Source organism: Coregonus lavaretus (genome assembly GCF_964263955.1).
Source record: "Coregonus lavaretus genome assembly, chromosome: 11".
In the NCBI taxonomy this organism is placed as follows: domain Eukaryota; kingdom Metazoa; phylum Chordata; class Actinopteri; order Salmoniformes; family Salmonidae; genus Coregonus; species Coregonus lavaretus.
In genome coordinates, this window is record NC_139998.1 from 35,248,348 (window position 1) to 35,261,660 (window position 13,313).

Sequence of the window (13,313 nt, forward strand, 5' to 3'; positions counted from 1 at the left end):
GGGCCATCGTCATGGCACTCCGAAATTGCTACCAAATACACTCTCAGAGTAGATGCTGCTCGGCCCGCCTCAAGCAATGATTGTAAAAAGTGTAAAACCGTTTGTACATCACACGACTCGGGGGCAACATTATGACCCTCACACCAAGTACAGAATATGCCCCACCACATTTGATATGACGCGTTGGTGGAGGAAGCCCTGCCATTCTGCAACGTGTTCAGCACATTGTCCTGAATGCCTAGACTTACCCATATACGCATCTCAGGGGCCAAGCCCAAAGCTGGAGGCGGTGTGGGTCCAGATGCCACAGCGTCCCCCGAGCCTGAAAGAGCAGGTCGGGTCTCAGCGGCAGCTGCCTTGGGGTCCCAGAGAGGAGGGACAACAGGAGGCTGAACTGTGGTCGTCTCGGCCAGTATGGGGCTATCAGGAGCAGCCAGTGGCCCTTCAAACTGACCCTGTCTAGCGTAGCTGTGATGAAGGGAAATGGTGGGAACGCATAAAGTGTTGTTGCCGGCCAATCGTGAGCGAGGGCGTCCAAACCCAGAGGGCCTGTAGGGTCCGACGTCGAGAACCAACTGGGACAATGAGTGTTCTCCTGAGATGCAAACAGGTCCACCTGTGCTCTCCCAAACCTTTCCCACAGTTGTAACACCACCTGAACGAACCGCCCTGAGCTCCAGTATATCGATGTGCTTGCCACGCCATGGGGGCTCCAGCGTCCGCTCGCTGCCATGCCTCTGAACACTGCCCCCCAAACCGCTAGCGAGGCATCGGTGCACACTAGCTCCCTGCGGTGGATCCTGTTCAGTACCACTCCCTCCAACAGGAAGGAATGAGAGTGCCATTTGAACAGAGTCCTCACACATGCATTTATCACCAATAGCTGTCGTCTCTGGCGTAGATGGTGAGAGTTGAACCATCGCTGGAGTGGCCTGAGGTGAAGAAGTCCCAGTGGAATCAACAGAGAAGCTGATGTAAGTAGGCCAAGTAACTTCTGGCACTCTAATACGGACACGGCTCGTCCAAGCCGGAAACGGTCTAGGTAGGCCTGTATCTTCTCCAATCTCACCTGAGGGAGACATGCTCTCATAAGAGTTGAGTCGATCAACATCTCCAGGAAGACCACCGTCTGTGAGGGAGTCAGCTTGCTCTTCTCCCTGTTTAGGGTGAGGCCCAGGTCTTGAATGTGCTTCAAGATTATCCTTGTGTCTGCTGTAGCTTGCTCTCTTGATTGAGCACACACCAGCCAGTCATCCAGGTAGTTCAGCACTAGAATGCCCTGGGACATGATAGGCACTAGGACTGCGTCCATGCACTTTGTGAATGTACGCGGCGCAAGTGAGAGGCCGAATGGGAGGACTTTGAATTCGCAAGCCACTCCTTTGAAGGCAAACTGGATGTACTTCCAGTGATCTCGATGAACAGGAATGTGGAAGTATGCATCCTCAGGTCGAGCGTGGTGAACCATTGGCCGCTCGAGACTTCCTGCAACACCCGCGCGGGCAAGAGCATCTGGAACTTGAGCTCCTTTAAACATTTGTTGAAGCCGCGCAGTCCAGGATCGGCCAAAAGCTGCTGTCCTATGAAATACGTGGAGTAGAACCCACTTAGCAGTTCTAGTGGTTCTACATTCCTGATTGCGTCCTTGCTCAGGAACGAGGCTATCTCCAACCGGAACGCATCCTTCCTCACCCCATCTGCCCCGAGGTGACCCAGATACCCCTGTAGGATGGTGGTCGGCATCGGAACTGGAGTTTGTATCCCTCCAGGACTGTGCCCAATACCCAGGGAGACTCCACCTGCCAGTTTGCCCTTTGGGCCTGGGAGAGACGGCCGAGGCCAACCGCCAGCACAGAAATTCATGTAAAATCACCTGAGATGCAAATGGACAAACAAAAGGGTGTGCAATATATAAGGCTAGTCAGTGGATGTTCTGAAAGTATTTTGAGGGTTGTAGGTCACATGACCAAGGAGCTATTGACATTTGAAAGTAAAAATTTTTTATGTAAAATCGTGTGAGATGAAAATAGACAAACAAAAGCGTGTGCAATATATAAGGATTGTCAGTGGATGTTCTGAATGTAGTTTGAGGGTTGTAGGTCATATGACTAAGGAGCTATTGAAATGTGGAACTTTTAAAAATTATCATTAAATCTCATGAGATGCAAATGGACAAACAGAAAAGAGATCCTGGTTCGAATCCAGGCTCTGTCGTAGCCGGCCGCGACTGGGAGACCCATGGGGCGGCGCACAATTGGCCCAGTGTCGTCCAGGGTAGGGGAGGGAATGGTTGGCAGGGATGTAGCTCAGTTGGTAGAGCATGGTGTTTGCAACGCCAGGGTTGTGGGTTCGATTCCCATGGGGGGCCAGTATAAAAAACTAAACAATGTATGCATTCACTAACTGCAAGTCGCTCTGGATAAGAGCATCTGCTAAAATGTAAAAAATGAATATCATTTTAGCAGACGCTCTAATCCAGAGCGATTTACAGTTAGTGAGTGCATACATTTTTCATACTGGCCCCCTGTGGGAAACAAACCCACAACCCTGGCGTTGCAAGCGCCATGCTCTACCAACTGAGCTACAGGGGACCTACATATCCAATATCCAACCTGAATCTGTCTTTACCTCGGTGCCTTTCACCTGGTCAGTCTGTCGTGGAAAGAGCAGGTGTTCCTAATGTTTTGTACACTCCGTGTATATTCATAACTCTTTAAAACGTCTGTTTTAAAAAGGTATAGTTTAAACGTATAATTGTCATAATGCCGTAATAATACCATAATCTAATTAACACTCCTCAAAAACGAAACGAAAGTAAAAGCATGTTCTCTATGCCCCATGCACATGATTTGAGTTTCACTTTATTGTAGGCTGCTCTGCAGGGATGCGACGAGCAGCAAAATTTGGTAAGTTATGCTTTTGCTATACATTTTATAACAACACATATTAGTTATTTGAAAATTAGGCTTATAGTAAATTGATTTGTGTAGAGTAGGCTAGGCTATACTTTACGCAGCAGCCTAACGCGCAACACAAGACCACAGATCCTCACCTTACCTTGCATGACCTTTCCTTGTGAAGCAAGCCTACGCATTTGGAAACGTGCAGTAACAGGGCAGGGAGTTTCAAATTGTTTTTATAAGCACAATAACTATTTAGCTTTGCCGGGCCATGTGAAATAGTTTTAGATAGTGTTGTAATCTAATTCCACACTCTTAAGTAAAGGTGCCTGGAATAACCTTTTGGGTTGCCACACTAGCGGAATCTTTCCAGTTGAAAAAGGTTCCTGGACGAATAAGCTACTAAACCTTTTGGGATGCATTTCAGTACTGGATTACACATAACAAAGTGGTCTCAGCCCTTACAAAGAAAGATTGCAGTTTTGAAACTGCGGTAAAAGTGCAGTAACTGCAGTCGACTGTGTTTTTTTTGGAAGCATTATTTGCTGCATACTGCAGTTATAAACCCTAATAAGTACACAAACAATATGTTATGAATTTGTTAAATGTACAATATCATAATTTTAACACAGTCGTAACATATGTTACGAATTCCAATTTGTTGTGGCTAACGTTAGCTAGGGGGTTAGAGGTTAGGAGTTAAGTTAGATTCAGATTCAGATTGTTTAATAGTCACATGTACAGGGTTGCAGGTGTGATTGCAGGGTACAGTGAAAATCTTAGGCTTCGAGCTCCAACATGCAGGACTAGTGAAATAGAATAATGAAAATGGTAATAAAATAGAAAAGCACTACATACATAATAACAATTGTGGAAGTGATTAATAAATAAATGTCCATTGGGGTGGAGGCAGAGTAAAGACTGTTGAGAGGGGTGGGGTGGGGTGGAATGACCATAGGGGGAGCAGCAGCATGATCATTGAGTCACTAATTAAAGGGTTAGGGGAAGATTTAGCTAAAATGGTTAGGGTTGGGGCCAGGGTTAGCTAACATGCAAAGTAATTGCAAAGCAGTTAAAAAGTAGGTTCCTCGAGGAACCCACTGAGGTATAATAAGAACGAGGAACCCCTCTAAAAAGGGTCTTTGAAGAACCCCTGTTAGGTGGTCGTCACTAGTTACCACAGCCACAAAGTCATAAACCCCACGTATTTCTACCTTTTCTAAAAATCTGATTTTAAACCTGACCTCAACCCTAACCACACTGCTAACCTTATGTCTAACCTTAAAATAAGACCAAAAAGCACATTTTTGTTTTCATAAATTTTTACAATATAGCCAATGTTGACTTTGTGGCTGTGGTAACTAGTGGAAACCCTGTTGGGTGGTGGGCCGAAGCCAAAAAATGTGGACTTGATCGATCCCCGTCGAGGGAGGAGCAGATTATTTTTGTATACTATAAAGTTATTTGGCACCTTCAATTCTTGCACATTTTCTCATAAAAAGTATATTTCAACACTGTCTGCGCAGGCAAATTTGACGAACTGCTAAAGTTGGAACCAATCACTTCCAACTATTCTGTACAGGCTTCCTTCTTTTCACTGTCATTTAAGTTAGTTTTGTGGAGTAACTACAGTGCCTTGCAAAAGTATTCATCCCCCTTGGCATTTTTCCTATTTTGTTGCGTTACAACCTGTAATTTAAATGGATTTTTATTTGGATTTCATGTAATGGACATTCACAAAATAGTCCAAATTGGTGAAGTGAAATGAAAAAATAACTTGTTTAAAAAAATTCAAAAAAATAAATAACGGAAAAGTGGTGCGTGCATATGTATTCACCCCCTTTGCTATGAAGCCCCTAAATAAGATCTGGTGCAACCAATTACCTTCAGAAGTCACAGAATTAGTTAAATAAAGTCCACCTGTGTGCAATGTCTGTCACATGATCTCAGTATATATACACCTGTTCTGAAAGGCCCCAGAGTCTGCAACACCACTAAGCAAGGGGCACCACCAAGCAAGCGGCACCATGAAAACCAATAAGCTCTCCAAACAGGTCAGGGACAAAGTTGTGGAGAAGTACAGATCAGGGTTGGGTTTTTAAAAAATATCAGAAACTTTGAACATCCCACGGAGCACCATAAAATCCATTATTAAAAAAATGGAAAGACTATGGCACCACAACAAACCTGCCAAGAGAGGGTCACCCACCAAAACCCATGGACCAGGCAAGGAGGGCATTAATCAGAGAGGCAACAAAGAGACCAACGATAACCCTGAAGGACCTGCAAAGCTCCACAGCGGAGATTGGAGGATCTGTCCATAGGACCACTTTAAGCTGTACACTCCACAGAACTGGGCTTTACGGAAGAGTGGCCAGAAAAAAGCCATTGCTTAAATAAATAAATAAGCCATGTGGGAGACTCCCCAAACATATGGAAGAAGGTAGTCTGGTCAGATGAGACAAAAACTGAGCTTTTTGGCCATCAAGGAAAACGCTATGTCTGGCGCAAACCCAACACCTGTCATCACCCCGAGAACACCATCCCCACAGTGAAGCATGATGGTGGCAGCATCATGCTGTGGGGATGTTTTTCATCGGCAGGGACTGGAAAACTGGTCAGAATTGAAGGAATGTTGGATGGCGCTAAAAATACAGGGAAATTCTTGAGGGAAACCTGATTCAGTCTTCCAGAGATTTGAGACTGGGATGGAGGTTCACCTTCCAGCAGGACAATGACTGTAAGCATACTGCTAAAGCAACACTCGAGTGGTTTAAGGGGATACATTTAAATGTCTTGGAATGGTCTAGTCAAAGCCCAGACCTCAATCCAATTGAGAATCTGTGGTATGACTTAAAGATTGCTGTACGCCAGCGGTACCCATCCAACTTGAAGGAGCTGGAGCAGTTTTGCCTTGAAGAATGGGCAAAAATCCCAGTGGCTAGATGTGCCAAGCTTATAGAGACATACCTCAAGAGACTTGCAGCTGTAATTGCTGCAAAAGGTGGCTCTACAAAGTATTGACTTTGGGGGGGTGAATAGTTATGCACGCTCAAGTTTTCTGTGTTTTAGTCTTATTTCTTGTTTGTTTCACAAGAAAAAATATTTTGCATCTTCAAAGTGGTTGGCATGTTGTGTAAATCAAATGATACAAACCCCCCAAAAATCCATTTTAATTCCAGGTTGTAAGGCAACATAATAGGAAACATGCCAAGGTGGGTGAATACTTTTGCAAGCCACTCCCCAATTTCGTGATATCCAATTGCGATCCAATTATAATCTTGTCTCATCGCTGCAACTCCCCAGCATGCTTGGGAGAGGCATGCGTCCTCCGAAACATGACCCACCTAACCGCGCTTCTTAACACCTGCCCGCTTAACCCGGAAGCCAGACGCACCAATGTGTCGGAGGAAACACTGTTCAACTGATGACTGAAGTCGGCCTGCAGGCACCCGGCCCACCACAAGGACTTGCTAGAGCACAATGAGCCAAGTAAAGCCCCCCCGGCCAAACCCTCCCCTAACCCAGATGACGCTGGGCCAATTGTGCGCCACCCTATGGGACTCCCGGTCATGGCCAGTTGTGACACAGCCTGGGATCGAACCCGGGTCTGTAGTGATGCTGCGCCACTCGGGAGGCCCCAGATTTTTGTAGTCTTAAATTATTACTTGAAAAAAACTGATAGCTAAAACGCTCCTAAACGCTGATAAAGTATCTGCTCTTGTACACAGATCTACTTGTTGTAACTAGCTAGCTAACTAGCAAGCTAGCTACATTACTAAGGTTACTATGTTCTATGTTAGGAGTCATTTTACTGCTTGCATTGAGGGTATCACGTTTTTGAAAAAAATAGCAAGAATTGACATTGCCAACAAACAGAAATGTGTTCAGAATGTGTTAAGAAGAAATAAATATACACAATTTGTAAAAACCAGCTCCTCCCTCAACAGAGATCGATCATCTCGAAAACTAAAGCAGATAGCTTGCTACGGTCCACCACCTATGTGTAAACGTTCGAAACGGAACCTTTTAATAATGTAGAGGTGGCAGCCTATCCGATTGGAGGCGTGGCTTATTGGAGGCGTGGCTTTCAGAATGTTATTTTTTGTCACCGGTTAGTGTAAATGTAATTCCTTTTCATCATGTTACATTTCTACACTGCAAATTAAAATCATCCTTCAACATTTATGCATATTACATATTCTAATATAATATTAATAATATTAACATTTCTGATTACATACAGTAATAAAACTATTGGTAACTATTCCAACTCTGGGATTTGCGTAGGCTCTTGAGGAACACCTCTGTTAGTCTCACTGACGCTCCAAAACTGTCAGTGTCCAACCTTAACATATGAAGACAATACAACAGAACAGATGAACAGGAATGACATTTACCCTAACGGGTGGCCGAAAAAAGATCTATCTTAAAGCCACGCCTTCACTCCAGGGTTCCTCCAGGAACCCATTGCTGTATTGAACCATTAAAGGTTCCTCCAATTACCCCTCAACTAACCGAAAGGGGCAAATATGAAAATTTATGCACTCACTAACTGTAAGTCGCTCTGGATAAGAGCGTCTGCTAAATGACAAAAATGTAAATATGAACCATTGAATAGCAATGGTTCCTTGAGACCACTAATTCTAAGAGTGTAGGTGAAACGTAATCAAATTTGAAGTTTAATTCATTCATTCATTTGCCAACGTTTGTACAGCTGATGGCAATGGAAGATGTACAAACAGAGGAAGATGTCCAGACTGTATTGACACAGGAGACACATGAGCTGGCAGACATTCTGAGCTATCAAGATGATGGCCATCTCACCATGCTCTATGAAATGATGGACATCAGTGCGCGGGAGCGGCTAGTGCAACTTGCGAGCCACAGAGAGCGCATCCTGGGGTTGTTGAATTACTTCAGGACTGCAGACCCTGCTATTTGTCGCCAATTTCTTCAAATGGTTTGCATGCTCTGCGAGAACATGCCAATGCTTCTGGAATCACGGCTGATGTCTGTGGCCGGGTCTGTGACTAGTAAGTATGTATGTGATGTGCATGTGCCTGCCCATATTGACCATCCAGAATACCACATTATAGCCTAGTTATGCATTTATGGGGAAGATGTCAATATGAGTCAGGGTGGGGTGTCCTTTCCATTTCCATGCCTCATGTTAGACTGATTTGACACCTAATAATCAATAAACACCCACTGACAATACAGTAATTCAGTGGATAGAGTTAGGCCTTTTAGTTATAGCATTTATTAAAAGTTTGATTTGTTTGACTGTACAGTTCATCCTTGGCCTACACCAGCAAGTGAACCCCCAGGTAATCAATCAATCATCATATTTTAGTGCAGTTGTTGTCTACCCTCTTTTCAATACTAATGTAAGGGGATATGAAGTGTTTCATTGTTAGTGTAAGATGACACCTCTGTGTGATATTCATGCCAAAAATGGATCAAAGGTCCAAAATCAGATGACACTAAAAACGGCATTAAAATAGTTAGATGCATACTGTATATGGAAGTGAAAGAGTTGTTTTGTCTTAGACATTACTTATATATCCACAGGGAGGATGTCATATTCAATGCCGTTTAATCACTGTGCTTCGTCTTTTTTTGGTTTTCCCCTATATTTCCATTATTGGGTTCTCTCCATTTTGTTATTCTTCTCAGAAGAAGTCGTTGAAAACAACAGTCATACCCTGGTTGATGAGTATATGCCATCTCAAGAGTGCTGTCTGAAACGCCCACGATTAGGTAAACACCAGTCTTTTTTTAACTTTATTTTTATTTTAACAGGGAAAAAACAGATTGAGACCTGGATCTCTTTTACGGCTGTGCCCTGTATAAACATGTTGACATGTACAGTTTTAGACATACAGACAAAAACATTTCAAACATACAAAACAAAAACACAATTCAACAGAAACAATCACAAACAACATCATATTGATCCTCCATAACATTTTTTAAATGGGCAAGGGACACCAGAGTGTCTAACTTAAGTTGGATCTGCAGTTTGTTCCATAAATAAGGTGCAAAGGAACTGAAGGCAGTCCTACCCAACTCTGTGGAGACCACAGGAGTCTCTAATGTAATCCACATCTGTGATCTGGTTTTAAAATTAGTATATCTAGTGGAAATTAATGATGATATATATGGAGGTAGTTTTAAAAGAAGTGCTTTATAAATAAACAAGAGAGCATGTTGCTCTCGCCTCACAGATAGAGAGGCCCAACCCACATGTTGATATAGGATACAGTGATGAGTTTTGTAACTATCACCCGTGATAAACCTGAGTGCACAATGGTAAATAGCATCCAGTGGTTTTAATGTGTTTGCCGATGCATGTATATAGATAATATCACCATCATCTAAAACGGACATAAAAGTAGCCTGTACAATTTGTTTTCTATTTACGGAGGACAGACAAGCCCTGTTTCTGTAAAGGAACCCTATCTTGAATTTGAGCTGTTTTCCCAATTCAGTAACATGTTTTTTAAAAGAAAGCCTATCATCTAACCATACCCCTAAGTATTTATATGCAGAGACCTGTTTGATTTGAGTACCATCCAAGCTAGTGATTACAAAAGTGTTTCTAATTGAGAGTTTAGACCTAGAAAAAAACATGACATTTGTTTTCTTAGCGTTTAAAACAAGTTTAAGCTGTAAAAGAGACCCCTGTAGTATCCTAAAATCAGACTCCAACTGCATTAAAGCTTGGTCCGCTGTTGGAGCAATAGAGTACATCACTGTGTCATCTGCATATAAATGGAATTTACAATATCTGACATCATCACCAATATTGTTTATATAAAGTGAGAACAATAGTGGGCCAATTATTGAACCCTGAGGGACCCCTTTAAGTAACTGTAAGGGGTCAGACTTGACCCCGTCGACCATGACGGCCTGAGTTCTATCTTTAAGATAGTCATAAAACCATCGACAGGCATCAGTGCCCAGTCCTATAGATGACAGCTTACTCAAAAGGATAGCATGATCTACAGTGTCAAAAGCTTTTGACAAATCTACAAACAACGCAGCACAGTGCTTTCTATCATCTAAGGCATTTGCAATATCATTTACAACAAGCATAGTGGCCGATGTGGTACTGTGTTTAGATCTAAAACCAGATTGATTGGTGCTAAAAATACTGTTAACAGAAAGAAAAGATTGTAACTGTTTGTTGACTATAGATTCTAGGATCTTTGCCAGACAAGGGAGCCTAGAGATGGGTCGATAGTTATCCAAATCACTACCGTCACCTGCCTTATGTAATGGCAGAACAAAAGCTGCTTTCCACACCTTAGGGATATTTCCTGTGCTTAATGTTAGATTAAAAATGTGTGTCACTGAACCAGCAATGATAGGTGCAGCACACTTAAGTAAGTACGGGTCTAAATTGTCAGCGCCTAAGGATTTCTTAGTATCAATGGCACACAGGGCAGCTAGAACCTCTGCTTCAGTTATTTTCTGGAAACTAAAAACAGGGTTAACATTTTTCAGAGTAACGGTTGAAAAGCAAGACGAAAAATCAACTAACTGGCCAGTACCACAATGGCCACTTTTCCTTTCAAATAAAAAACCAGCAGAGATGAAATGCTTATTAAAAGCATCACATATATCATTTTTTTCACTTAGAATACAGGAGTCTGAGATAATTTGCTTAGGAAGAGAAACAGCAGAATTCCCCCGTTTCAGTGAATTAACGGTTTTCCAGAATTTTGCAGGATCTCCTGCAGAATCTGTCATAGCATTAAGGAAGTAATTTGATTTTGCCTTTTTGACAGCTGCAGTACATTTATTTCTCAATTGCCTAAAAAACAGCCAATCAGCTGGAGTACCTGTTTTCCTCGCCAAGGCCCAGGCCCGATTCTTTTGCTTAAAAAGACCTGACAATTCAGGAGAGAACCAAGAACTGGTTCGGTTTCTTACTCTGTGCTTCTTAAGCGGGGCATGTTTATCAGACATAGAGGTAACAATAGAAGAGAAAAAAGCAAGGGCTAAAACCGGGTCCAGAAAGCAGCAAGTGGATAAAAGCTCAGAGTGATATGAGTCAAGGATAAAAGCTTGCTGTGAGAAATGTTTATAATTTCTCTTAGAGATTATACAGGGATCAGAGTGTTTCAGCCTGGTATCTCTAATACAAGCAATAGAGCAGTGGTCACTGATATCATTTGAAAAAACCCCACTGGCTATGTATTTATGGGGGGTATTTGTTAGAATAATGTCTAATAGAGTAGATTTTACTGGATTCTTAAAGTTGGGACGGGTTGGTTTAGTTATCAGCTGAGTTAGATTTAGCTCAGTACAAATGTATTTTAATTTATCGGATACTGGTGAAAGCCAATCCAGGTTAAAATCTCCCAAAATCAGTAATTCAGAGTTTGCATAATTCAGAGTTTGCATAATCATTTTAATGTCTCAATAAGATTTGTCATGGGTTTTGAATTTGAAAAGACTTGTGTACTGTGTGATCTCTGTTACTTGAAATTAGTCATTCTCTCCCTATTATGAGTTGTTTCTAAATTAGTACACAGTCACAAAATATATTTTTTAAAGAAAGTAATGAACATCTCAAAAACATATTGTCATGTTGTTGTGTTCAGGTCAGGAGTATGTTTAGTGTTCATTTATAAGATGTTATTTGTATCCAGACCACATAGAAAGTTACAAGGCTGCTGTGAGGAGATGTCTACTGCAGCGATGGAAGAGGGTTATGCAGGGTGTGGTGAAGGAGGTTTGTCTGGAAGAGGCCTGGGTCAGTCTGCGCCACAAAACCCTGGTTAGACCAAGAGACAGGGCTGATCGAGGGCTGAGCCCACCAGAGCTCCAGGAGGGAGCTGTGGAGGACAGGGTGACCGTTGACTCCCTCCTGGGTTCAGAAGCCCGGGTCACATTGCTTTTGGGGCAGGCAGGGTCAGGGAAGACACTACTGATGCACTGCCTTGGACAGCGCTGGGCTCAGGATGCCTTCCCCTCCTTTCATCTACTGGTCCTGCTAGAGTTCCGCCAGCTCAACCTCGTGGCTCGGCCACTGTCTCTGAAAGAGCTGCTCTTTCTCTTCTTCCTCCCACCAGAGGGTGGGGAGGAGGAGGGTGCTGCTGTGCTTGACTTCATCCTCCACAACCCTGAGAAAATATGCTGGATCTTTGATGGCTACGATGAGTTTCATACTAAAATCACCCACTCAGGGAGCCTGAGCAGCCCATTCGACCCACGGTGCCCTCTACCCATGTCAGAGCTGATCTCAGGGCTGTGCAGTCGCAGGATCCTCCCAGGATGCACCCTGTTGATTACCTGCAGGCCTCGGGACGTGACAGATCTGGAAAGCTCTGTGGACTGCATTGGGGAGCTGCTAGGCTTCAATCGGCGCATTGTGAAAGAATATGCTGAACAGTACTTCCAGGACAAGGGTCTGGATCTAAAGGAGAAGGCAGTCAGTCACCTACTGGCCAACCATCATCTCCTCACCATGTGTTACCTGCCAGCTCTCTGCCATATCTGCTGTGTGTGCTTGGATCACATATTCTCCAGTGGTGGGTCCCAGTCCCAGGCTTTGCCCCAGCTGCCAACCACCCTCACCCAGGTCTACCTCCAGATCCTCTGTGCCTTTCTGAGCCGATGCCCAGGGACAGTCACGCCCCTGATGCAGAGTCACAGGGCAGAGGTCACACAGCTGAGCTGCATGGCCATGAGGGGTCTGGAGGACAGCAGGATTGTGTTTCTCTCTGAAGAGGTTCCACCAGACCTGTTGGACTTCGTCACCAAGACTGGTCTCCTCTCACAGGTGGACCTGACCCATGAGGATGGATCTAAAGGCCAGGGGTACACGTTCATGCACCTCACCATGCAAGAGTTTATGGGTGCGCTACACATCATGACCAGCGAGGACATCACAGAGGCCCAGCTTAGGAAGAAGTTCAACCTCAAGACCCGCTGGACCACGAAATCAGACCCCAAGACGGTCTTCACTGATTCCCTCCACCTCTACGTGTGTGGGCTTGCTGCGCCAGCCTGCTTTCCTTACCTGCTCCAGCTGGTTGAGGGAGCAGGGGCTGTGGGGTGGGTAAAGAAACGCCAGGCACTGGTTCTCAAGTTGCTCCGGAGTCTGGCAGTGAGCACCAACCTGACTGGGCCCAAGGTAGTGGAGCTGTGCCACTGTATCCAGGAGACCCAGGATGCCCACCTGGCTAGGGAGGTGGTGGGGTCGCGACCGTGCTTTGAGCTAAGGAACATTACGTTGAACCCTGTGGATCTGGATTCCCTGGCCTTTGTTGTATCGTCTGCTGGAGTGGGAATGGGGCTGGACTTTGGAGCCTGTTCTATGGAACTAGAGTGTCTCGATATTCTACCCAGGTGTCAGCACATCGACTACCTAATGTGAGTTCATGACTCATTTATACA

The 13,313-nt window shown here is 44.1% G+C and overlaps 1 protein-coding gene across 1 annotated transcript in view; it reads left to right on the plus strand.

Moving 5' to 3' along the window:
* The first annotated feature begins 2,875 nt into the window (after nt 1–2,875).
* Nucleotides 2,876–13,313, plus strand: part of LOC311137413 (protein NLRC5-like) — a 41,102-nt gene continuing 30,664 nt past the window's right edge. The window contains exons 1-5 of the mRNA XM_084171895.1: nt 2,876–2,906; nt 7,618–7,936; nt 8,195–8,230; nt 8,580–8,663; nt 11,564–13,289. Coding sequence (XP_084028021.1) covers nt 7,621–7,936; nt 8,195–8,230; nt 8,580–8,663; nt 11,564–13,289 — 2,162 coding nt within the window. The 5' untranslated portion in view covers nt 2,876–2,906; nt 7,618–7,620. The remainder of the gene's footprint in view (nt 2,907–7,617; nt 7,937–8,194; nt 8,231–8,579; nt 8,664–11,563; nt 13,290–13,313) is intronic.